The sequence below is a fragment of the Xenopus laevis genome, chromosome 3S (genome assembly GCF_017654675.1).
Source record: "Xenopus laevis strain J_2021 chromosome 3S, Xenopus_laevis_v10.1, whole genome shotgun sequence".
In the NCBI taxonomy this organism is placed as follows: Eukaryota; Metazoa; Chordata; class Amphibia; order Anura; family Pipidae; genus Xenopus; species Xenopus laevis.
Genome location: NC_054376.1, coordinates 3,700,468 through 3,725,654, shown reverse-complemented (window position 1 = coordinate 3,725,654; position 25,187 = coordinate 3,700,468). Strand labels below are relative to the sequence as shown.

Below are 25,187 nucleotides of genomic sequence, written 5' to 3'. Positions count from 1 at the left end.
AACCTTTAAAATAAGTGAATGTAAATTGATGAGAATACTGAGTTTTTTTGTAATTTACATTCATTATTTATTTTCTTTTTATTCCAAGATATTAAGGGATACATGTGCTGTTAATATGAATGAATTTTGTTCCAACAGCGCCACCTGCTGGTCAGTTTCTGACCAGTCTGACCACCAAGTTCATATTAACAGCACATGTATCCCTTAATATCTTGGAATAAAAAGAAAATATATATATAAATAAATAATGAATGTAAATGACAAAAATGCTTAGAATAGCACTCTCATCAATTTTACATTCACTTATTTTAAAGGTTTACTTATCCTTTAAGAAACAACAAAGACCCTGGCATTTGTTGGAGTTTTTCTGGTGTGCTCCGGACGGGCGCTATTCTACAGCAGGGGAGAAGCAGAAGAGCGACAAAGCAATCAATATCTATTTTGCAATAACCCCTTCCAGAAATGGCAGGCAATTTTACACTTATTTTCAAGGTTTACTTATCCTTTAATCTTAGGTCCCCAGATGTTGCCAGACTACAACCCAATTATCGTTGGGTTTTGTCTACGGGTCAAAACTGACATCAAAAGCTTCACCCCCGAAAACATCCCCACCCCTATGTCCATTTTTTCAAACCAGCAAAGATGGCAACCGTAAACCCAACATTCTTCATCATATAACCATTGGATTTGTAGTCTGGCCACAAACAGGGACCCGGGATTACAAACCGGACTCACCCTGTGCCAAGAGTATTAGGGACCGGATATTTGGGTCTGTAACCAAGGAGATCCAGCATTTTATTTGCCAGAAATTAGTCCAAAAAAAAGAATAAAATGATTGGAGCAGCTCTTCCCATGCTGATTGGTGGTTCCGCACAGAAGGAAAGCCCCTGATTAGTCCGAGGAATAAAAGCCCCATCTATTTCCATAAAAGGCCATTCCCGCTCCATGCCGGTGACTGAGCAGAGTTGGGTCAATTCCAAGGGGAAATGGTGGAAATGTAGAGCGTTGGGTCGGTCCCTTATCCCTCCCCTCCTTCTCTGGTGGTCGGTTGCCGCTTCCCTTTATCTGCTCCTTTCTGTATTTACTTCCAGTGCTAAGAAACTAGAGGAACACAAGACTTAAGGAGGGACAGAGGGGTTCGCGGTGGCCGTGCAGTTACTTGAAGGCTGTAAATTCTCCTGCAGAAGGGATGGGGGGGGGGGGACAAGAGAATCACATTTATTTATACAGTCAGTCTCGTATTGGGGGAACGCACGGCGCCCTCCACTGGGAAAAGGGAAGGATTTCACACATGCAAAGTGTATCTTATATGGAACAGTCTATTTCTATCTCTGCTTCATAATTTGCACCCGACCCCTGAGCTTAGATTCTGAGCAGCTGCCGGGACTCCACTGAGCATGTGCAGTGCCTCTGACTCACAATAGATCCGGAGCTGCTGGGAGGCAACTGGATCATTACTGTACCTCTGAGCTGCTACAGTAAGTACAGTAAATATAATATACAGTTTCTAGCCAAATTTATTTTCAGGCTTTAGTTCCCCTATAGGAGAGGACTGAGAACGACTTTTGCCCAATCCCATAGGCGGAAGCTGCAATGACTCGAAAAACACAAGGCTGAAGGGAAGGTACGACGATTCACGGCAACACAAAGGGAACATCGATTGCTCATGCGGGAAACGGGGGGAGAAATTCTGTAATAGCAAATAATATCCCTAATAAACTTGCCCTTGATAATTAAAGGGATACTGTCACCAGGAGGAGAGGTTGGCAAAGAACTGTAATTCTGCTACTCATAGATAGAAAATGGAATATTACCCCTTTCCCCACCTCCCTCCAGGTTCTAGTGCATTCTGTCCCATTGGAAGCAACAGTCCTGCCCTGCTTTATGGCAGCTGAGATTCTAGCTCTCTGTATAACAGAACATTCTGTCCCAGTGGCTGCACAGATCCTATCTGATCCCCATTGTAAGCAGCAGTCCTGTCCTGCTTTATGGCAGCTGAGATTCTAGCTATCTGTATAACAGAACATTCTGTCCCAGTGGCTGCACAGATCCTATTTCACCAGAACTGCTTACATCACTGAAGGATTTTGGGCCTTTAATTAAGTGGTTGATCAGAAATGGGATGTTAATTTAGAAAATCTGCAGATACAGAGACAGGAAGCAGAAAGCCACCCAGTACTACTGGTGTATTCATTTAAAAAAAAAAAATTGGGGAAAATAGGCACCAGCTTTAAGAAAAAGGACGTTTTGTGAAGCAAAGAAATAAATAAAAATGTTTAAAATATATTATTAAAAAATCATCTCGGAACACATCAGTATTTAATCCCATGCAGCAATATAATTAATAACATATCACAAGGCGAGTTTGGAGCGGACAGTATCCCTTTAACAAAAATCACAGATACAAACAAAATCCGCTAAAGAAAAGCAGAAGTGCAGCCCTTGTAACAGTAAGTGGGGTATATATTATATATATTATATATATGTACAGACACGGGGACACATTACAGACAGAGGGAACTCCGTACACAAGTGCAACAGATACAGACTCCTGCCAGCAGGGAATGAAGTGCTCACAAGAGACGCAGGGGCGGGGACAGCAGGCGGGGGCGGAGCACATGATCACAGGGCCCGGATAACAAACCCACCATAACCTCCACCCTGGATAGGAGTTTTGGGAGAAGCACACGTGTACAGGCTGAAGTCTTCTGTCTGGAATCCGGCGCGGTTCAAGGACGGCTCTGACGCACTGCGGTGGATTTTTGGCAGTGACCGGGCCAGTAGTTCAATGGAGGCGAGAATCTAAGCAAAACAGAGACATTCACATGTCAGTTTAGGGCCACAGGTTGAGCACCAAAGGAATTCAACTCGCTCACTGGGAATTTAGGGCTTTAATATTATTTTTATTGGGAGCAAGCCATTTTCCTTACAGCAGGCGGAATGAAGGAGGAGCTGTTGCTCTGCTGACAGTAGAGCAGGAAGTGAGAAATGAAGGAGGAGCTTGTTGTTCTGCTGACAGTAGAGAGGGAAGTGAGGAATAAAGGAGGAGCTTGTTGCTCTGCTGACAGTAGAGAGGGAAGTGAGGAATGAAGGAGGTGCTTGTTGTTCTGCTGACAGAGCGGGAAGTGAGGAATGAAGGAGGAGCTTGTTCTGTTGATAGTAGAGCGGGAAGTGAGGAATGAAGGAGGAGCTTGTTGTTCTGCTGAAAGTAGAACGGGAAGGGAGGAATGAAGGAGGAGCTTGTTGTTCTGTTGACAGTAGAACGGGAAGGGAGGAATGAAGGAGGAGCTTGTTGTTCTGTTGACAGTAGAACGGGAAGGGAGGAATGAAGGAGGAGCTTGTTGTTCTGCTGACAGTAGAGCAGGAAGTGAGGAATGAAGGAGGGAATGAAGGAGGAGCTGGTTGTTCTGCTGACAGTAGAGCAGGAAGTGAGGAATGAAGGAGGAGCTTGTACTTTAAGATCACAGATTTCTACAAAGCCCTACTCTGTGTGGCTAGAACGCCAGGTATGGCAATGGGCACTTTTGATAAGCCAATTCTGGGCTATTCAGGATCATTCACTCACCTGTGGGAATAGGGGCCGTTCATCTCTCTTCTTCTTCAGACAGTCTGCCATTAACCGCTTCATTGCTTTGGGGCAATTACTCCTAACTTTGCTGAGTTCTGGAGCTAAGTAGCCTCTCCCAACCATAAATATGATCTTAAAAAGAAGAGGAAGGGGGCAGCCAAATGAACCCCTAATACTGCAGTGGTTCAACAGCAAAAAACCAACAACGCTCAAATGTTCAAGCCATAACCCCAAAGCAGGCCCAGTCACTCTAAGTTTACACGTTTAACTAATGTGGTTGATATCCTGGAACCTGGTATACCTGCCTGACACTTTGTACTTGCTGCTCTCTTTCCCATGGTCACTCCTTTACCTTTGCTTGACCAAGGGAAAGAGAACAGTCCAAGAGGTTGGACTAGTGCTGCAATTTGCAGCCTTGGAGACTTTATTAATGCACACTGCTGGAATGCACTTGTGTGCCCCATGTGAACCTTCACAACACTCCTATATCGAATTCCCTCAACACATGCCTTCAAATTAATCTGTAAATACCTGGTCTCTGTTGTTGATGTTCGAGTAGGGCAACTGCCCTGTCATTAATTCATACAGAACAATGCCAAAGGCGTAGACATCGGACTGAAAGCTATACGGGTTGTTATCTTGCATCCGAATGACCTCGGGAGCCTATAAAGAGATAGTAGTGACCAACTGAAAAGATGCTTAGAGCACACAGTATTAAAGGAGAAGTAAACTTTGAAAACAAGTGAATGTAGAATTGATGAGGGGGCTAGTCTAAGCACTTTTGTCATTTACATTCATTATTTATTTTCTTTCTATTCCAAGATATTAAGGGACACATGTGCTGTTAATATGAATGAATTTTGTTCCAACAGCGCCACCTGCTGGTCAGTTTCCCACCAGTCTGACCACCAAGTAGTCAAGGAAGTTGTCAGGAGAAAGAAAGAGGCTGCTCTGATGTTCTTCTGTTTAGGAAAGATTTGAGAAAGGTTTCTAATTGTTTTCCTAAGCAGAAGAACATCAGAGCAGCCTCTTTCTTTCTCCTGACAACTTCCTTGACTACTTGGTGGTCAGACTGGTCAGAAACTGACCAGCAGGTGGCGCTGTTGGAACAAAATTCATTCATATTAACAGCACATGTATCCCTTAATATCTTGAAATAAAAAGAAAATAAATAATGAATGTAAATGACAAAAGTGCTTAGACTAGCATTCTGATCAATTTTACATTCACTTATTTTAAAGGTTTGCTTATCCTGAATTTCCCCTTTAAATGGAAAAGCTAATGTGCATAATAATGCCCTCCCCATGATAATGAAATCCACGGGGGGCTGAGGAACTTACCATCCACAGAATGGAGCCAGATAACTGCTCAAATTGATGAGACCCACTCCATCGGGACTTCACTGTTGCCAGGCCAAAGTCACCAATCTTTACCGTCAGATCTTCATGAAGGAATATATCTGAGCAGGGGGTTAAAGAAAACAACCAATCCCAGCAGAGGAGAAAGAGAAGCCCTAGGGTCGTGCATACATACAGAGAACCAGCCTGTGGGCGTGGTCCCTTGGCGCTGCAATGATCCATTCCCTCCAGAAGGTGGGGCTACGGTTCTATTGCAGCACTTTTCTACAGATCCTGGATCATCTGCAAAGCATGGAGCACCACGTAGAGTAGAGTATTTTATGTAAAATCCAGTATTTACATAAAATACTCTACATGGTGCCCCATGCTTTGCAGATGAACTTTGATTGATGCTATCTGGAGCAGTTTTCACGTGTAGCACACTGAGTAATTTCACCGGGGTGCTCCGTATAAATCGTTTTGCCTTGTATTTACTACAGATCCTGGTTGAACCATAGATGGGGTTCCCATTCCCAGACAAGAAACCCCAATTTCACTCCACTCAGAGGGCAGGGTTCAGTTCACAGGCAGAAGAAAGAAAAACCATAGGAACAGACTTAGGGTTTGGCACATGGAAGGATACTATTGCTCTTCAGATCTCTGTGAATGATGGACTTTGCGTGCAAATAGCTGTAAGGGGAGATCATACAAAAAACATGAATTATCCATCAAGACAACAAAAAAGGATAACATACCTTCTTCTGGAGGCAATGTCAAGGAAGCACACTCAAGTTTTTGTCATGCTGCTGCCCCCTACAATATCAGGGTGCCCAGTGGAAATGATCTAAGTGGAGACTCCTGCTGTGCCAAGGGGTGGGACTGGGGTAGCTTCTTTATTAGGGCCCATCATTTCCTCATGCCTATGAATTGGCCACCCAAGTGTTGGCGATCATGCAAGAGATAAGGCTAAGAGGTCCTCCCTACAATCTCCAGCTAGAGTCTCTCATTCCTGGTACAGAGTAGAAAAAGATCGGAGTACGTACTCCATGCCCTGTGCGGTCTGTCTTGCAATGTCGATAAGCTTAATCATCTCAAATTTGGTCTCGATGATGTGCAGATGGTGATAAAGACTGGAGCCCTCGCACCACTGGGTCACTATTACCAGTTGGGGCTTCGTGGAGTAGCCCATGAAAAGCAGAATGTTCACGTGTCGCGTTTTTCTGGATCAAGAGAGAACACAAATCAACTTTCCCTTTAAAGAGCCTCAGATTCCCCCTACACATTATCAGAACCAATATGGCCAACATCAACCCCGCTAATTTTATTAAAAGCCTTGTTCCAACTGAAAGAAGCAATCTGCTAAAGGCTACAGGAATGTGGCTGCTCCAAACTGGTCTCCACAATGGGTGCCAAGATGACCCCCTCCGCTAATCCATAGTCCCTGGAAGCTGGAACATTGTGTTCTACTCCTAGGTTAAATGCACTTACCTGAGGACTCCTACTTCATTTTTGAAGGCCTGTAGCTGCTGAGGCGTTGGAGCCGTTACATTCAACATTTTCACTGCTACGTCCCCTGAAGGAGTCACAAGGGAGATCATCAATGAATGAGCCGGAGATAAAGTGATAGAAGCAAATACAGTTGGATTTTGTTAATACAATGGCAGTACTGCTTTTAACTAAAAATATTAAAGGGGAAGTAAACTCAAAGCTGAGCCTGACCTGGACCCACCCCAAATTCTTCTATTAGCCCCACTGGGAATGCCTATGAAGGCACTTCAGGAGGAAAGGGGTACTTCTGGCCAGTCTCTGGTTCCTCCACATCATTGATGACCAGTTCTGGGACAGACGATTTGACTAATGGGGCAACTACTCTAATTAGAGTCCCTACCTGTCTGTACAGAAGTATCTTCCCTTACATAGGTGACAGCCGGAGTGGAAAGAAAAGTTCTCAAGGAAGAAGCCTGATCTTGCTACTAGACAGGTGAGGTTGACCAACCACCACATATCAGTCCAGACCTGGATATGGTAACAGTTTAGTTCCCCTTTTTGTCTTAGAGCTGAGCACTAACACTTGGGGGAACCATGCCAGTCCCTCTTGGGCGATCTGCAGCATGGGTGAAACCACCCCACTCATTATTCCGGGTGTAGATGCCCTAAGGCCGTACCCACCTCTGGGCATCCATGCCTGTTAACTAAACAGCTGTTCTAGAAAAGCGGTTGCACCTGATGCCAACTCACCATGACAGATACTTATCCGAGTAGGATGGACTATGGCCTCAATAGTAAAAGCTTTCACTTCAGCAATGAGATCATTGGCTCGCTACGGTTGGCCTATTTGAGAGGATTATTGGATCTCCTCTGTTGCCAACAGCAGTACCCAATAATTGGGATCCACATCAGCCAACAAGAGTCCTTCCAACTCAAGAATTCATGCTAAGAATCACTGAATCCCCTCGAGACAGCAGAATGTCCTACCACCACTTCACTGTCCACCAAGGTCTCCCACCACTTAATAGGGGTAATGTTAGTCAATCCAGAGATCTACTACTCCATCTCTGGAATCTTCCAAGCTCCAAAAAAAAAAAAAATAGTCCAGTGTCACAGTAGTCACTTCAGAGCTGGTCATGAAGTTTATATCACCTATCACGGCTAACACAATGAGACTCCTTTCTTGTAATCGCTAAGGGTACAAGTCAGTTATCCCTAGGGTTGGGCCCATATCCATGGGTCTCTGTAGTTTGACTGGCCACATCCCTTCACCAGCATCCCAAGGTTCCAACACTGCAGGAGGACTTCTCCTCGCTGGTCTTGATGGTTCTTTCCAGTCAGAGGGCCTTATGGACGCTGAGTGTCCCCTATCACACGGCCTTCAAAGACTAATAGCTCCTAAAACATCCCCTACAGACCCACTGCAGCCAACTCCAGAGCCCGTACCGTTACACCAGGGCTCCTACAGACCCACCTCCTCCTGGCTCTTCTCAAATGCCCTTCCAGTCACCCAAATAGAATGCCCTATCTGGGAGTACCTTTTTTTGGTATAGACCATAGCTAAACCCCATAGTGGCAAATAGACCTAAGATCTTGTCACGGGTCCAGTTTATTTGCCTCCATGGGGTTTATCCGAGGTCTAAACCAAAAAAAGTTACTCCCAGATAGGGCGTTCTATTTGGGTGACTGGAAGAGCATTTGAGGTGATAGACCCAAATCTTGTCACGGGTCCAGTTTATCACCTCTTCCTGGCTCTTCTCAAATGCTCTTCCAGTCACCCGAACAGAACACAGTATCTGGGAGGACCTATTCTTTTGGTATAGACCTCAGCTAAACCCCATGGAGGCAAATAAACTGAAACCGTGGCAAGTAGTAGGGTCTATCACACCTCCTGGCTCTGGACATCTGCCTTTAGTTAACTTATTTGACAAATACCCCAGGATATTGCAGCTTGGGGCAAGGTTCAACCATCCCTCTTGCTTCAGATAAAGTTCAGCAGCCCCCATGACAGGAGGACATTGTATTACCCCACCTTTAAGTGTTGCGATCATGTGGCCAATGGGGTCAGGAGAACCAAAGAGAAATTTAAAACAATTACCATGCCACTTTCCCTTATATACGGTCCCAAATGATCCAGAACCTATTCTCTGCCCAACTGTGATTTGCCCATCGGGAATTTCCCAGTCGTCACTGGAGTCGCGACGTCCAAGCGTTTTCTGTAACACAGTTTGATGGGGTCGTTTAGAACATCCGGGCGCTTTAGTTATTACAATACACAACGGCCACAGGGTGGGAAATGTTCCCAGAAGCTTACCATCCGACTCCGGTCTTCCGATGAGGACGAGGAGGACTTGCGCTCTCTTTGCTGGCCTGGGGATTTCTGTAGGGCCTTGACGTTGGTGAGGGAGCCAGGGAGGGAGGCAGGAGGGGTCGCCGATAAGCCGGGAGTTGAACCTAATTCCAAGCAGATATAATTGAGGCCTGTCCATAAGGTTTATTTTCTTTTAAACTGAATAAGTCTAGAAATCACCCTCACTTGTGTCATAAAATGAAAATCATTTATTCTACTGTGTGTGTGTAAAGCAAATGCATCAGACTATGAACCACTCAAGGTTCCCGAAAGCCTATCAACACTAAATAGCTTTATTCTGATTGGCCAGGACTGGTTCTCCCTCAGAACAGGAAAATGTTGTTCCTGACCAACCAGTTTAGACTGAATGCCAATTCCCTGTACTCCCAGCATGCACCTGGTCCCTTTGATGGGGAGTGTTCTTAAATAGTGAATGGAAGGACCAAGCAAGTGTTTATTTGTGCCCTGGACCTATGGGTAGTTTCTATATATCTGTAACCTTGTTATGAGCTAAGAGGCCCAAGTCTGAAGGTCAGTTAGGGGGAGATTTGGGGTGAGTGCTTATTTGTGCCCTGGGTACCCCTGGAACTATAGCAGGGTGACACCCCAATGTTTCTATATATCTGTAACCTTGTTATGAGCTAAGGGGGCCCAGTCTGAAGGTCAGTTAGGGGGAGATTTGGGGTGAGTGCTTATTTGTACCCTGGGTACCCCTGGAACTATAACAGGGTGACACCCCAATGTTTCTATATATCTGTAACCTTGTTATGAGCTATGGGAGCCCAGTCTGAAGGTCAGTTAGGGGGAGATTTGGGGTGAGTGTTTATTTGTGCCCTGGGTACCCCTGGAACTTTAGCAGGGTAATTGTGGTGTATTCCACTGTACAAGCAAATCTCAACTGTAGCTCCGGTTGGTGCTGAATTAGAAGTGCCACTAATCTTCCCAGTAATTGGTTATAGGAGGGAACAACTATAAAAATTTTACAGTACTATATTAAATGGGACCATGGTAGCCCAACCAATCCCAAGTAGATTTTTGGGGTCCTGACCTACAGGCTAATGACCCCTAGATTAAAGGAAGACCGCAAGACATAAGACCCACAAACCCCACACCAAGCAGTCGCATGCACATTAACATGAAGTGTTAGAAACACAAAGTGGCAGGTTCCATCCATGAGATTGCAGGAGTGGAAAGGCCGAGTGCACGAGTGACCCCTCCCTCAGTGGGATATCTGTATTTTGCACACTTCCTATAAGCAGAGGCATATACAGATATATATGTGTAGATTTAGTCACTACCAGTGACCAGATCATTTGCGGGGGGGGGGGGGGGGGGAAGGAAGAAATAAAACAGCCCAACTACCTCTGCAAACAGGATCAGATTCAAAATCAAAGACTATTTCACTGGGGAGAGTATGAAGGAGTGGGCTGGGGTCCCGCGAGTGGTATTTCCGATGGCAGCGCGTCGGCTGGACTGAGGGGGCTGCGGGAAAAACACAGGCAAGAAATCAAAAAAATTGGGTTGGGGGGATTATTGGGGTGAGAGATTAGGAAAGTGGAGAGGAACAAAAAAATTGAGTCGGAGGGGAGGCAGAATCAACAAGATCAGAATTTGCAAAATATATTCCCATAAACAAACATTGATTTTTAAAGGGGAAATGCAGTTGAAGATCAATTTAGCAGATATTTCAGCGATTAGGAAAAAGCCGGGGGAGCATATAGCTGGCTATTAGCAGGCCCTGAATATATGATAAGGGGGTGATCTTCTTATATGAATTCAATGCTATACATGAGATGGATCCCCAAAGCACATGGCAGGCATTATACATGACTAGTTATTGGTCAAACACATAGGAGAGGCAACATTCTAAATAAAGGGAGAAAGTCCTGGGGGGGCATAGGAACCCCAAACTCAAGTGAGAATACAGTGATTATATACAGGCAGGGCTACTCACCTCCCTCGCTGCGCTGGAGGCCCTGGTCTCGAATCAAGTCCTACAACACAAAACACTTTATGTTACTGCATCGTCTGCCTTTAAGCAGGATAAAACCAAAAAGCGATTATAGGGGTAGTTTGCGCAGCACAGAGCAGAATCTGACAGTTTTGCCCTTTGCACCCGGCCTTTCAGCTTTGACTACTGCAGGTCTCTCCAGCCTGTTTCAGAGCAGAAATCTCTTGCCTCCCCATGAATACAGAGCTGCCTGCTTTCACAAGCACTTTATTCATGAGGGATGGATGGAGAAAGTGTTGCCCACCTACTTGCGCCCCGAGTGTCATTCAGATGTGTAAGTTGATAAACGCATCCGTGCCCTGTAGGTAGATGAGAAGGACTGGGCTGGCCAGTGCCATGAGTATATCTATAGTATATCTAGAGTCACTCCTCTATTGCTCCTATCAAGTGCAAAACAGAAGTCAATGTCAAGGACTGGGCTGGCCTGTGCCATGAGTATACAGTATCTAAAGTATATCTAGAGTCACTCCTCTATTGCTTCTATCAAGTGCAAAACAGAAGCAAATGTCAAGGACTGGGCTGGCCTGTGCCATGAGTATATCTATAGTATATCTAGAGTTACTCCTCTATTGCTTCTATCAAGTGCAAAACAGAAGCAAATGTCAAGGACTGGGCTGGCCAGTGCCATGAGTATATCTATAGTATATCTAGAGTTACTCCTCTATTGCTCCTATCAAGTGCAAAACAGAAGTAAACGGTCAAGAGTAAACACAGGGCTCTTACGTCGATATTGACGGGTTCGATGGTGTTTATGTGCACGTTCGGTGCAGAGGACGATCGATCCCTCTGGCCAAACTGGTTCCTGTGGTCCTCGTCAGGTCGGAGCGGCTGGGGTATCGGGATGGACTTGGAAGGAGAAGTACTTGGTAGACTGGGAGGGCTGGAAAAGCAAGGCCGGAGGGTTACTTAATTCAGCAATTGGCACAACACTTAATGATTGTATAGCAGGAGGTCAGTATCTGTTGGACAGTTCCTTTGATGCTGGGAGCTGTAGTTTTACAGCATTTGGAAGACCATGTGCCTGGCCCTGCAGAAGGCAAGTAGAGGGTCCCCTAAAGTGATGTTCCGTCAATAGGAAATGCTGGGAGTTGTAGTTAAAAGCTGGAGGGCCAATAGAAGAATCATTTATTCATACTCCTCTGCTCCCTGTATGACAAAATTAAGCTAGTTTTCCCATCAATCCAAGACAACCCTCTTGAAATGGATTCTGGGAATTGCAGTTTAAAGGGAAACTATTGCAAAAATGAAAATTGAATATAAGCTTCATCATACTGAAGAAACTTTCTAAATACAATCAAGAACAATTCTGCATTGTTTCTGAAATAATCAAATTTATAGTCACTATCCCTCTCTCAGCATCTGTTTCTCTTCATTCTGTCTTCATGCAGCAGTTGGGTGTCAAATGAATGATCCAATATATCTTATAGGGAGGCTTCCTTTCATAGCAGATGTATTAGAGTTCACTCAAATAACAACAAAATAACTGCCTTTTGCACAAATCCTGCATGTAGAGAGACATGATGTCAGGTGAGTTTAATAGAGTGAGCTCTAATACATCTTCTAGGCAAAAGGAGCCCCCCTATAAGATATATTGGATCTAAATGTCAGTGAATATCTGACACCCAACTGCTGCATGAAGAGAGAATGAAGAGAAACAGATGCCAAGAGAGGAATAGTGAATATAAACTTGACTCTGATGTTCTTCTGCTTAGGAAAACAATTAGAAACCTTTCTCAAATCTTTCCTAAGCAGAAGAACATCAGCCTCTTTCTTTCTCCTGACAACTTCCTTGACTACTTGGTGGTCAGACTGGTCAGAAACTGACCAGCAGGTGGCGCTGTTGGAACAAAATTCATTCATATTAACAGCACATGTATCCCTTAATATCTTGGAATAAAAAGAAAATAAATAGAATAGCACTCAAATTTTACAATCACTATATTTACTTATACTTAAAGGGATCCTGTCATCGGAAAACATGTTTTTTTTCAAAACGCATCAGTTAATAGTGCTGCTCCAGCAGAATTCTGCACTGAAACCCATTTCTCAAATGGGAAAACAGATTTTTTTATATTCAATTTTGAAATCTGACATGGGGCTAGACATTTTGTCAATTTCCCAGCTGCCCCTGGTCATGTGACTTGTGCCTGCACTTTAGGAGAGAAATGCTTTCTGGCAGGCTGCTGGTTTTCCTTCTCAATGTAACTGAATGTGTCTCAGTGGGACCTGGATTTTACCATTGAGTGTTGTTCTTAGATCTACCAGGCAGCTGTTATCTTGTGTTAGGGAGCTGCTATCTGGTTACCTTCCCATTGTTCTTTTGTTTGGCTGCTGGGGGGGAAAAGGGAGGGGGATGATATCACTCCAACTTGCAGTACAGCAGTAAAGAGTGATTGAAGTTTATCAGAGCACAAGTCACATGACTGGGGGCAGCTGGGAAATTGACAATATGTCTAGCCCCATGTCAGATTTCAAAATTGAATATAAAAAAATCTGTTTGCTCTTTTGAGAAATGGATTCAGTGCAGAATTCTGCTAGAGCAGCACTATTAACTGATTCATTTTGAAAAAAATGTTTTTCCCATGACAGTATCCCTTTAAAGAAGTTCGTTCCAGCAGAGGAGGGAGTATAATCAGCCAGACGTATAGAAACAGCAACAGCAATTATATTCACATATGCCTTTTTGTTTGGGTAAATCTCCCCTTTAAAAGGAAATTCCATGTATACAAGTGCATGTTACAAAGTGCAGCTTTGCTTTCAAGCCGTGCCAATAATATCTTCCCCCGTTTAGAAGTCTGGATCCCCTGAGGGGCCTTGGGCTGAGGTCGCACATATAGAGCTGGGGCAATAGACGGATGTGGGGAGCCGGCACACGGATACGGAACTTCAGAGCTAGAACATTACCCTGTGGCATCTGGAGGGGGCGGAGGAGTCGACGATTCAACAGCCGGGACAAACTCTTCAAAAGGAGCTTCCTCCTGAGATATCGGGTGATGTTCAAAGAACTTGGAGACAAACAGCAAACTGTCAGGTCGGAAACAAAGGGAAAGAAAGAATTAGCATCGTAACCCGAGGGGAGGGAAATACATGGAATTATAACGATTTATTGTTCCACAGAGATGTCTAGTCCAAATAAAGTGCAGTTGCTTGAGGCTGATCACTACGAGACATTAACGGGGGATTTGACTGCTGTAAGAACTTACTCTAGACGGTCGTAGTTGACACACATGAGAGGCACCTCGGTGCTGCAGCGCTGGTGGAACTTGTAGCAACACGTCTGGCAGCGAAAGCCCTGGAATAGCAGCTTCCGGCAGAAGTCACAGAAAGCCAACGTGAAGAAGGTTTTCCGGACCTGTTTAACACAAAAACGAATTTACTGGCACGGCCTAGGACTGCCATTTTGTACAGACGTCAATAATATACAAGAATAAAATTAATAATGAGCTGCCACACGTTTGCCTCCTGGGGTCTGTGCAGAGTTGTGTTCAGAATAATACATGTCCCACATCACTCACCTGATCAGTCATTGCTTCTGGTACAAATTAGATTTCCACTTGGCAAATCATTTACTAGTGGGTGTAGTAGAGTTATAGTAACCAACAGACCCAACAGTCATGTCATGTTTACTGATCCTGTGTCATTGAATCATTCATTGTTCCAAATAATAGCAGTGTTCCCCATAATAATAGCTTGTTCCAAATAATAGCAGTGTTCCCCATAATAATAGCTTGTTCCAAATAATAACAGTGTCCCCCATAATAATAGCTTGTTCCAAATAATAACAGTGTTCCCCATAATAATAGCTTGTTCCAAATAATCGCAGTGTTCCCCATAATAATAGCTTGTTCCAAATAATAGCAGTGTTCCCCATAATAATAGCTTGTTCCAAATAATAGCAGTGTTCCCCATAATAATAGCTTGTTCCAAATAATAACAGTGTTCCCCATAATAATAGCTTGTTCCAAATAATCGCAGGGTTCCCCATAATAATAGCTTGTTCCAAATAATAGCAGTGTTCCCCATAATAATAGCTTGTTCCAAATAATAGCAGTGTTCCCCATAATAATAGCTTGTTCCAAATAATAGCAGTGTTCCCCATAATAATAGCTTGTTCCAAATAATCGCAGTGTTCCCCCATAATAATAGCTTGTTCCCCATAATAATAGCTTGTTCCAAATAATCGCAGTGTTCCCCATAATAATAGCTTGTTCCAAATAATCGCAGTGTTCCCCATAATAATAGCTTGTTCCAAATAATAACAGTGTTCCCCATAATAATAGCTTGTTCCAAATAATAACAGTGTTCCCCATAATAATAGCTTGTTCCAAATAATCGCAGTGTTCCCCATAATAATAGCTTGTTCCAAATAATAGCAGTGTTCCCCATAATAATAGCTTGTTCCAAATAATAACAGTGTTCCCCATAATAATAGCTTGTTCCAAATAATCGCAGTGTTCCCCATAATAATAGCTTGTTCCAAATAATAGCAGTGTTCCCCATAATAATAGCTTGTTCCAAATAATAGCAGTGTTCCCCATAATAATAGCTTGTTCCAAATAATCGCAGTGTTCCCCATAATAATAGCTTGTTCCAAATAATAGCAGTGTTCCCCATAATAATAGCTTGTTCCAAATAATAACAGTGTTCCCCATAATAATAGCTTGTTCCAAATAATCGCAGTGTTCCCCATAATAATAGCTTGTTCCAAATAATAGCAGTGTTCCCCATAATAATAGCTTGTTCCAAATAATAGCAGTGTTCCCCATAATAATAGCTTGTTCCAAATAATAGCAGTGTTCCCCATAATAATAGCTTGTTCCAAATAATAGCAGTGTTCCCCATAATAATAGCTTGTTCCAAATAATCGCAGTGTTCCCCATAATAATAGCTTGTTCCAAATAATAGCAGTGTCCCCCATAATAATAGCTTGTTCCAAATAATAGCAGTGTTCCCCAAAATAATAGCTTGTTCCAAATAATAGCAGTGTTCCCCATAATAATAGCTTGTTCCAAATAATAGCAGTGTTCCCCATAATAATAGCTTGTTCCAAATAATCGCAGTGTTCCCCATAACAATAGCTTGTTCCCAATAATAGCAGTGTTCCCCATAATAATAGCTTGTTCCAAATAATAGCAGTGCTCCCCATAATAATAGCTTGTTCCAAATAATAGCAGTGTTCCCCATAATAATAGCTTGTTCCAAATAATCGCAGTGTTCCCCATAACAATAGCTTGTTCCCAATAATAGCAGTGTTCCCCATAATAATAGCTTGTTCCCAATAATAGCAGTGTTCCCCATAATAATAGCTTGTTCCAAATAATAGCAGTGTTCCACATAATTCCACAGCTTGTTCCAAATAATAGCAGTTTGGGGATTCAATTAGTGAGCTCATTAATTCTAGGAAAAAATCAGGAGTCAATTTGAGCCCTTATTTAAGGAAGGAAGAAGCAAATGTTGTGCTGCTGGTTATAGTGTATTTCTCTCTGATATTAGGACTCAAATGGCTCCTTCCACACATTGTTCAGAAGAACAGCGGACTTTGATTAAAAAGTTGATTGGAGAGGGGAAAACATATAAATAAGAGCAGAAAATGACTCCGTCTGCTCAGCTAAAATGATCTCAAATGCTTTTAAATGGCACCAATACCTAAAAGACGTGTAAGAAAAGGGAAAACGACCATTGGAATGGATAGAAGAATAGCCAAAATTGCAAAAACTCGGCCAATGATCAGGAATATGAAAGAAGGAGTAAAGTTACCTGTGATACGGTTACAATGTGAAGCCAAGCTATCGGCAAGAAGCCCCTGCACAGTCCCATTGTTGATAAAAAGACATGTGCTGAAGAGCTTACAATTTGCCAAAGAACACACTGACTGGTCTAAAGAGATATGGTGCAACATTTTATGGAAGGATGAACGCAAGATTGTTCTTTTTGGGTGTAGGGGCCACATACAGTTTGTCAGACGCCCCCAAACACTGAATTGAATCCCCAGTACAGAGTGAAGCCGGGGGCACAAGCATCATGATATGGGGGTGTTTCTCATACTCTGGTGTTGGGTTTATTTATCCCTTTATACCAGGGATCATGGATCAGTTTCATTCCAAATACTTGAAGAGCTCATGTTGCCTTATGTCCAAGAGGAAATGCCCTTGAAATGGGGGTTCAACAAGACAACGACCCCAAACTCACAGTAAACCAGCAAAGATTGACGTTATGGAGTGGCCCAGTCCCCCCAATCCAATAGAAAACTTGTGGGGTGACATTGGGTGTGAGGCAAAAGCAAGAAATGTATTTGGAATTGTGGAAGAGGTTGTTGGAAGTTGGTGGAGTCCATACAACACAGATGTGCAGCACAAACACTGTTATACAACTCAATATTAGTTCAGTCATTCAAAGGAAAACAACAGCTCGGAACATCTTTCACTTGATCCAGAGTTGGGAAAGAGGAATGAAGGGACTGATATTTTTGGAACAGCCTAATATTCCCTTTTCTTCAATACAAATTTGATCCATGTTTCTTTATGTTTAGATTTGGAATGTGCAGCGTTCCCAATTCATTTACCTGCACGGAAATAAAACCTATTACAGGTATTTGACCTGTTATCCAGAATGCTCGGGGAATGGGGAATATGGTGTCTATGGGAGACAGCCTTTCCATAATACAGAGCTTTCTGGATATCTGGTTTCCGCCTAACGGATCCCATACCGTATAAGGATTTTCAGCTTTGTTCACTTCTTTTAAAAACACTGCTATTATTCTGAACACAACCGGCCAGCTGGCGGGTTAGTAGATCATTAGCAAACTCGACACCTTTCATAAGATTATCTCAAAAGGTTATTAGCGCCGAGGAACCCCCCGATAATGCAATATGTACATGACGTAACCACAACATGAAGACTCCTCTACAGCGACATTATGAAACACCCATTTATATGGAGACGTTGTACCTACAAAGTTATGGGTTGTAAGTGGCACATTCTCCAAGACTTCCACGTGTAACTCTTCTCCAGTGATCCAGCTTATATCTGTGTCCCAGCCAATCGGCTTCTTCTCCCTACAGGGGGAAATACAGATCAGAGTGGGAGTGGCCATATCGCTTGCCACGCCTCTACAGATGGCAGAAGCCCCTCCCCCTAAAGAGCGTTCACTGTTGCGACTATGAAGAGCAAAAGCAATATGGCAGTGTAGGTGCAACCGTATTACTCAATGTCCTGATTCGGCAACACTTACCCATCCTGCACCCTGTACACAGCACAGCATTCTGGGATCAACCCTCGCATCATCAGGGCTTTCTTAAGGCTGTCTCGCACTGTCACACCACTCCTTGCTGGTACCTGCCAGGGAAAAACCATTGTCAGTTAACCCCCTTGTATAAGAAACTCCTCTTTATCTGTAAACATAAAACAAGGCATCAGCCAGGATAAGAGAGGGGGCTATTTATACACAAGAAACTCCCTGTGGCTGTGAATCCAAACCCATACCCCCAACTTGTACTCAGTGAGTGCTCGACAGAGAGCTTGCATTCCATGTACCGTGCTGTTCTCTTTCCCATGGTTGGGTGGCTTGGGTCTGGCAAGTAGGCAATAAAAGGAATTATACTTAATGTCTACTGGCCAGGGAAAGCAGTTTGAGAAAGAGAGATCAAATCAATAGAAAAAAAGAGTTAAGACTACGTCCTACCACTACTGAACATGAGGAAGAGAACAGCCCAGGCCCTCTGAGAATCACAGCTGGAAAAGTATTGAAGCTTGGATGGACTTAAAGGGAAACTATCACGAAAATTTAATATAAGCTTCATCACACTGAAATAAGAAACTTTCTAAATACAACCAATCGAAAATTCTGCATCGTAATCAAGTTTATCTTGACTATCCCTCTCTCAGCAGCATCTGTTTCTCTTCATTCTCTCTTCATGTGGCAGTTGGGTGTCAGATATTCACTGATCCAATATATCTTTTCCTAGCAGATGAATTAGAGCTCACTCAAATAACTGATCCCAGTACAAACAAAATAACTGCCTTTTGCACAAATCCTGCATGTAGAGAGACATGATGTCTGGTGAGTTTAATAGAGTGAGCTCTAATACATCTTCTAGGCAAAAGGAGCCCCCCTATAAGATATATTGGATGTAACTGTCAGTGAATATCTGACACCCAACTGCTGCATGAAGACAGAATGAAGAGAAACAGATACTGAGAGAGGAATAGTGCAGATAAACTTGATTATTTCAGAAACAATACAGAATATTTAATTGATCGTATTTAGAAAGTTTCTTATTTCAGTATGAGGAAGCTGATATTGAATTTTATTTGCGATAGTTCGTCTTTCACAAGGAGAAGGCCAGCCTGGGGTCTGCGGATATAATCTGATTGGGAGAGATCAAGTTCAACATCCACAGGTCACTGATCCCAACTCTACACAATGACCCGGGCAGCAAATGTATCAGACTTACCACAGTGCGTTGCTTGTTGGGAAGAAAGACTCGAACGATCGGTTTCTGGGGAGATTTGGGGTTGATACGAGAGGGATCGGACGGGGTCCCCAGGGCTGAGAGAGTAGAAGGTGCCAATGATAGATTAGACGGGACAGAGGAAAGAGTCAGCTCTGAAGACAAAGAAGAGGAGTCGGTTCCATTGCCCATAGACTCCAGTAACTGCTGCTCCCTCTGCTGCAATAGATCCAGTTTGCTGGTGTATTCTTCATAAGCCTAAAGGGAAAACACACCGTCATATAGAATAGTCCCAATTCACAAGTCATACGGAGTCCAGTCCCACAACAGATCACAGAATATAGGGACAGCAATATGGAAGCTTGGGGAAGCCATGGAATAGCCTCATATAGACTATTCCCCAGGGAAAGGCATCCGGTGTTTGTGATGTAGAATTCTGGGTGTATTTTATTGTATATACATTCCTACTGGTTATAAACCCAAATGAGAAGAAAAATCTGCTGGAGGGGGGGATGGGGTACAAAAATAATAATAAAAAAAAAAAAGTTTCCAATCAGTGAATCTGTGGGATGAGGCACTTTCAGCAGCCCAAAAAAAAAAAAATGAGGCAGAACCTGTTTGGCCTCCTCGACGCCACCCGGCTTTTCTCTCTCAATTCGACTGCGTCAGACAAGAGTTCAGTGGCCGTGACTCAACGATGTCTCCCTATACTAGTCACTCACACAGGGATATTGGCTCATGGGTCACTTACCTTTGGCTTAACTATACAAAGGGGGGGCTCCCGTGGGACAAAATATTTAAGATAAATATGGAACAGCTGTGTGTGTATTTACATCAACCCTGGGAGCTGTTTATAGAATAACCATGTGTCATAACAGATTTGAGGTTTTTCCTCCATCTCTACAGAGGTATTGGGCCTTCCAGCGAACTGTCCCATACGGCTCATAACACGGTTACAGATATATAGAAACATTGGGGTGTCACCCTGCTATAGTTCCAGGGGTACCCAGGGTACAAATAAGCACTCACCCCAAATCTCCCCCTAACTGGCCTTCAGACTGGGCCCCCTTAGCTCATAACAAGGTTACAGATATATAGAAACATTGGGTAACAGTCACCCTGCTATAGTTCCAGGGTACCCAGGGTACAAATAAACACTCACCCCAAATCTCCCCCTAACTGACCTTCAGACTGGGCCCCCTTAGCTCATAACAAGGTTACAGATATATAGAAACATTGGGGTAACAGTCACCCTGCTATAGTTCCAGGGGTACCCAGGGTACAAATAAACACTCACCCCAAATCTCCCCCTAACTGGCCTTCAGACTGGGCCCCCTTAGCTCATAACAAGGTTACAGATATATAGAAACATTGGGGTGTCACCCTGCTATAGTTCCAGGGTACCCAGGGCACAAATAAGCACTCACCCCAAATCTCCCCCTAACTGACCTTCAGACTGGGCCCCCTTAGCTCATAACAAGGTTACAGATATATAGAAACATTGGGTGTCACCCTGCTATAGTTCCAGGGGTACCCAGGGTACAAATAAGCACTCACCCCAAATCTCCCCCTAACTGACCTTCAGACTGGGCCCCCTTAGCTCATAACAAGGTTACAGATATATAGAAACATTGGGGTGTCACCCTGCTATAGTTCCAGGGGTACCCAGGGTACAAATAAGCACTCACCCCAAATCTCTCCCTAACTGACCTTCAGACTGGGCCCCCTTAGCTCATAACAAGGTTACAGATATATAGAAACATTGGGGTATCACCCTGCTATAGTTCCAGGGGTACCCAGGGTACAAATAAACACTCACCCCAAATCTCCCCCTAACTGGCCTTCAGACTGTCCCCCTTAGCTCATAACAAGGTTACAGATATATAGAAACATTGGGGTAACAGTCACCCTGCTATAGTTCCAGGGGTACCCAGGGTACAAATAAGCACTCACCCCAAATCTCCCCCTAACTGACCTTCAGACTGGGCCCCCTTAGCTCATAACAAGGTTACAGATATATAGAAACATTGGGGTGTCACCCTGTTATAGTTCCAGGGGTACCCAGGGTACCAATAATCACTCACCCCAAATCTCCCCCTAACTGACCTTCAGGACCTCATGTAGGACTATAATTACCTCTAGATATATTGATGGGGGGTTGTGCTCGCCTCCGAATTTGTCCAACAGGGCTTCAATGTGCTCTTGTGTTAACTTTATCATCTGCTTGATATTCCAGACCTGGAGAGACAGACAGACAGACACATGAGCAGAATTCCTTACAAAGACAAGTGCTGAATATGAGCCAATACTCAGTATAACCCCCCCGTGGTTGCTGCAAATAGTTATGGTATGGACCGGGTTATTTAAAAGGTTCAGGGTATTTAGAGAGAGAAGTGGTACAGCCCTAGGCAGTGGGGGTGGTTCATCTTTCAGTTAAATTTTAGTATGTTGTAAGGTGGCCATATCTAGGCAACTTTTCAGTTGGTCTTCATTATTATTTTTTACAGTTTTTAAAATGATTTGCCTTCTTCTTCTGATTCTCTCAAGCTTCCCCCATCTAAAGAAACAAATGCTCTGTAATGCTCGTGAGATTTGGATCATTCTCACGGTTCTTCGTGACTTTTTTTGGGGGGTTCAAGCCCCACTATGAGCCCCTACTTTCAGCTGAGCCAATAACAAGGTTACACCCCCGCCTCCAGCTAAAGTCTTTGCCCCCTTGGGGAGGTCCAGTTTCCTACATTCTGGGAACCAATACCTTAAACCTTGTTAAAGAGGAAATTCGCTATAATGTGGCCTATTCTCAGCAACTTTTCGGTTGGTCATTATTCTTCATAGTATTTGATTCATAGTTTTTTTAAATTTTTTTATTCCTTAAGTTCCAAATCAGGCCGCTCCTATTCAAGGTCTCATGGACACCCAAATAATTCAAAAGCCACAAGCAATTCAAATAAAATAAAAGCAAGAGCAACTGCAAATTGTCTCAGTATATCACAGCTTCAGTCTAAAATGTCATTTAAAGGCAAACTATCGCTTTAGTTAAATGCAAAAATGGAAACCCGGTAAGAGGAAGATAGGAAAGGATTGGAGAGGGAGCAACATATATGATAATAATAATGATAATAATAATAATGAGAGCTGATGCTGTATGTCATTAACTGTCAAAAACTAAGGGGATGGAGGGGGGGGGCGATGAGATAAAAACAGGGTCCCTTTAACAAACAAAGCCCCAAACAATATTTAAAAAAATCTCATTGCGGCCCCTACGAAGAATCCCAGCGACCAATCAGGGACTTGCAACAGTGATACTTACAACATGCTGGGGGTTCAGCTGCTCTCTGCATAGATTCTCACCCTGTTTGTATGGGTTAAAGGAGAAGTAAAGGATAAAACCCTGCAGGGTGCCAATAAGTTGAGCCTAGTAGCCTGGGCCAGTAATAAAGATAAAACTGGCTCTGGCTACTTTCTTAGAGACACGGTGCTGCCATGTTGCACCCACTTACTCCAGGAACCCCCATTGGCATTTCAACCAATATTTCTCCTTTAACCGTTTGATAAAAGGCTCCACTGGGAAGAATGAACATAAACTGGACAGATGCTTGGAAACATACTTTATAGTTTATAGCATGCCTATACATTAAAGGGCAAGTCAACCCCAAAATAAAAAGTAGCCTAATCAAAATCATTCCCAGAAACTTTCCAATTTCTATTTTTATAAAAATACAATTGCTCTTGAATTTGCTTAACTCTTGCTTATTACTTCTTACACAATGTGGAATGTGTTATTTGGGGTTGACTTTCCCTTTAAATTTCACTTTGGGACTGTAACATTTTCATGACAGTTATTAGGCCCCTCATTATCTGGTTCATCACTTCCATAATAACTACAACTCAGATCTGGGCCAATTACCCCCAAATATCCCAAACCTAAATTCCCGATTCTCAGACCACCTCAGTGACTTCTTATATCCTTATCATTTACAGTAGGGGGTACATTATCCCTTATAATACATGAGTGATACTCAGAGTTCCCTGTATAACTCAGCCTGCAGCCTTGTGCCTTTATATGGTCACAGAACACCCCTCAGTGACTTCTAATATCCTTATCATTTACAGTAGGGGGTACATTATCCCTTATAATACATGAGTGATACTCAAGAGTTCCCTGTATAACTCAGTCTGCAGCCTTGTGTCTTTATATGGTCACAGAACAACCCCCCAGTGACTTCTAATATCCTTATCATTTACAGTAGGGGGTACATTATCCCTTATGATACATGAGTGATACTCAGAGTTCCCTGTATAACTCAGCCTGCAGCCTTGTGTCTTTATATGGTCACAGAACAACCCCTCAGTGACTTCTAATATCCTTATCATTTACAGTAGGGGGTACATTATCCCTTATAATACATGAGTGATACTCAGAGTTCCCTGTATAACTCAGCCTGCAGCCTTGTGCCTTTATATGGTCACAGAACAACCCCTCAGTGACTTCTAATATCCTTATCATTTACAGTAGGGGTACATTATCTCTTATAATACATGAGTGATACTCAGAGTTCCCTGTATAACTCAGCCTGCAGCCTTGTGCCTTTATATGGTCACAGAACAACCCCTCAGTGACTTCTAATATCCTTATCATTTACAGTAGGGGGTACATTATCCCTTATAATACATGAGTGATACTCAGAGTTCCCTGTATAACTCAGCCTGCAACCTTGTGCCTTTATATGGTCACAGAACAACCCCTCAGTGACTTCTAATATCCTTATCATTTACAGTAGGGGGTACATTATCCCTTATAATACATGAGTGATACTCAGAGTTCCCTGTATAACTCAGCCTGCAGCCTTGTGCCTTTATATGGTCACAGAACAACCCCTCAGTGGCTTCTAATATCCTTATCAGTTACAGTAGGGGGTACAGTACAATACAGGAGTGACACAGACATAGAACAGAAATAGGCAGAGGCTGAGGCCACAGACAGAGAGCAGACAGATCTATGGGGAGAGACATCAGTAAAGCTCAGGCCTCAATACCGTAAGCCCCAGACTCACCTCCTCAGGAAACCCCCCGGACACAGACATCTCGCCGGCTCCGCCCAGTCCCCCGGTGTCGGACTCCAGCAGGTCCCCGTTAAGCAGTGACAGCCCCTCAGCTGATCCCCCACTTAGCGCCGCCATCTTGAAGAGGTCCGGAGGCGCGGGAGCGAGCACCAGGGATACTATAGCGCGCGCCCGGCCAGCCCAGGTCTTCCCAGGCTTCGGAGCGTGCGCGCACCTGACAACGGCTTGTCCAATGAGAAGGCAGACGGACGGTGCGAGCCGGGCGCTTTATTTACGTCAGAAATGGGAGAACCCTTGACTATTAGCTCCACCCTTCTGTGCAGGTGCAGTAAGCGCGTGCACAGGCTCAGGAGCATCCCTTACGTCATGGTTTCGTGACGTCAGACTATCTATCCAATTTGTTTCCAGCGAAAACCCTTCAGCGAGTGACTAGTGATCTTCTTATATTGTCCAGTAACTCCCAGTCCTGCCCCAGCGCCTCCATTTCTCTCACCCACTGCCTCCAGCCTTTACTTTATCTGCAACTGTCACCCCAGTGTCTCTATCTGTCACTTTGTTATCAGCTAAGGGGCCTCATTGTAAGCAGCAGTCCTGTCCTGCTTTATGGCAGCTGAGATTCTAGCTATCTGTATAACAGAACATTCTGTCCCAGTGGCTGCACAGATCCTATCTGATCCCCATTGTAAGCAGCAGTCCTGTCCTGCTTTATGGCAGCTGAGATTCTAGCTATCTGTATAACAGAACATTCTGTCCCAGTGGCTGCACAGATCCTATCTGATCCCCATTGTAAGCAGCAGTCCTGTCCTGCTTTATGGCAGCTGAGATTCTAGCTATCTGTATAACAGAACATTCTGTCCCAGTGGCTGCACAGATCCTATCTGATCCCCATTGTAAGCAGCAGTCCTGTCCTGCTTTATGGC

The 25,187-nt window shown here is 43.7% G+C and overlaps 1 protein-coding gene across 5 annotated transcripts; it reads right to left on the bottom strand.

Annotated features, from left to right (window-relative positions):
- Positions 1–554: 554 nt before the first annotated feature.
- On the bottom strand, positions 555–24,495 carry braf.S (B-Raf proto-oncogene, serine/threonine kinase S homeolog). Of its 5 annotated transcripts, none has more exons than XM_018254173.2 (20): positions 24,259–24,493; positions 21,341–21,442; positions 19,208–19,462; positions 17,986–18,089; positions 17,707–17,809; positions 13,958–14,106; positions 13,659–13,778; positions 11,478–11,634; positions 10,698–10,737; positions 10,106–10,225; positions 8,708–8,847; positions 8,492–8,609; positions 6,394–6,478; positions 5,949–6,125; positions 5,549–5,595; positions 4,909–5,027; positions 4,100–4,231; positions 3,566–3,700; positions 2,649–2,802; positions 555–1,178 (listed from the first exon to the last, which is right to left on the bottom strand). In XM_018254173.2, the coding sequence occupies exons 1-20, from the start codon at positions 24,382–24,384 to the stop codon at positions 1,156–1,158; spliced, it is 2,406 nt and encodes an 801-aa protein (XP_018109662.1). In that variant the 5' UTR covers positions 24,385–24,493; the 3' UTR covers positions 555–1,155.
- Positions 24,496–25,187: the final 692 nt, after the last annotated feature.

What these genes read in the sequence shown, in the direction of transcription:
- braf.S (XM_018254172.2), bottom strand. Translation starts at nt 24,384, where the DNA reads ATGGCGGCGCTAAGTGGGGGATCAGCTGAGGGGCTGTCACTGCTTAAC. An exon ending in CCCCATCAATATATCTAGAG is followed by an intron (nt 19,463 to 21,340) that starts GTAATTATAGTC and finishes TTTTCCCTTTAG; the next exon opens with GCTTATGAAGAATACACCAG. An exon ending in TCGAACCCGTCAATATCGAC is followed by an intron (nt 10,738 to 11,477) that starts GTAAGAGCCCTG and finishes TTTGTGTTGTAG; the next exon opens with GACTTGATTCGAGACCAGGG.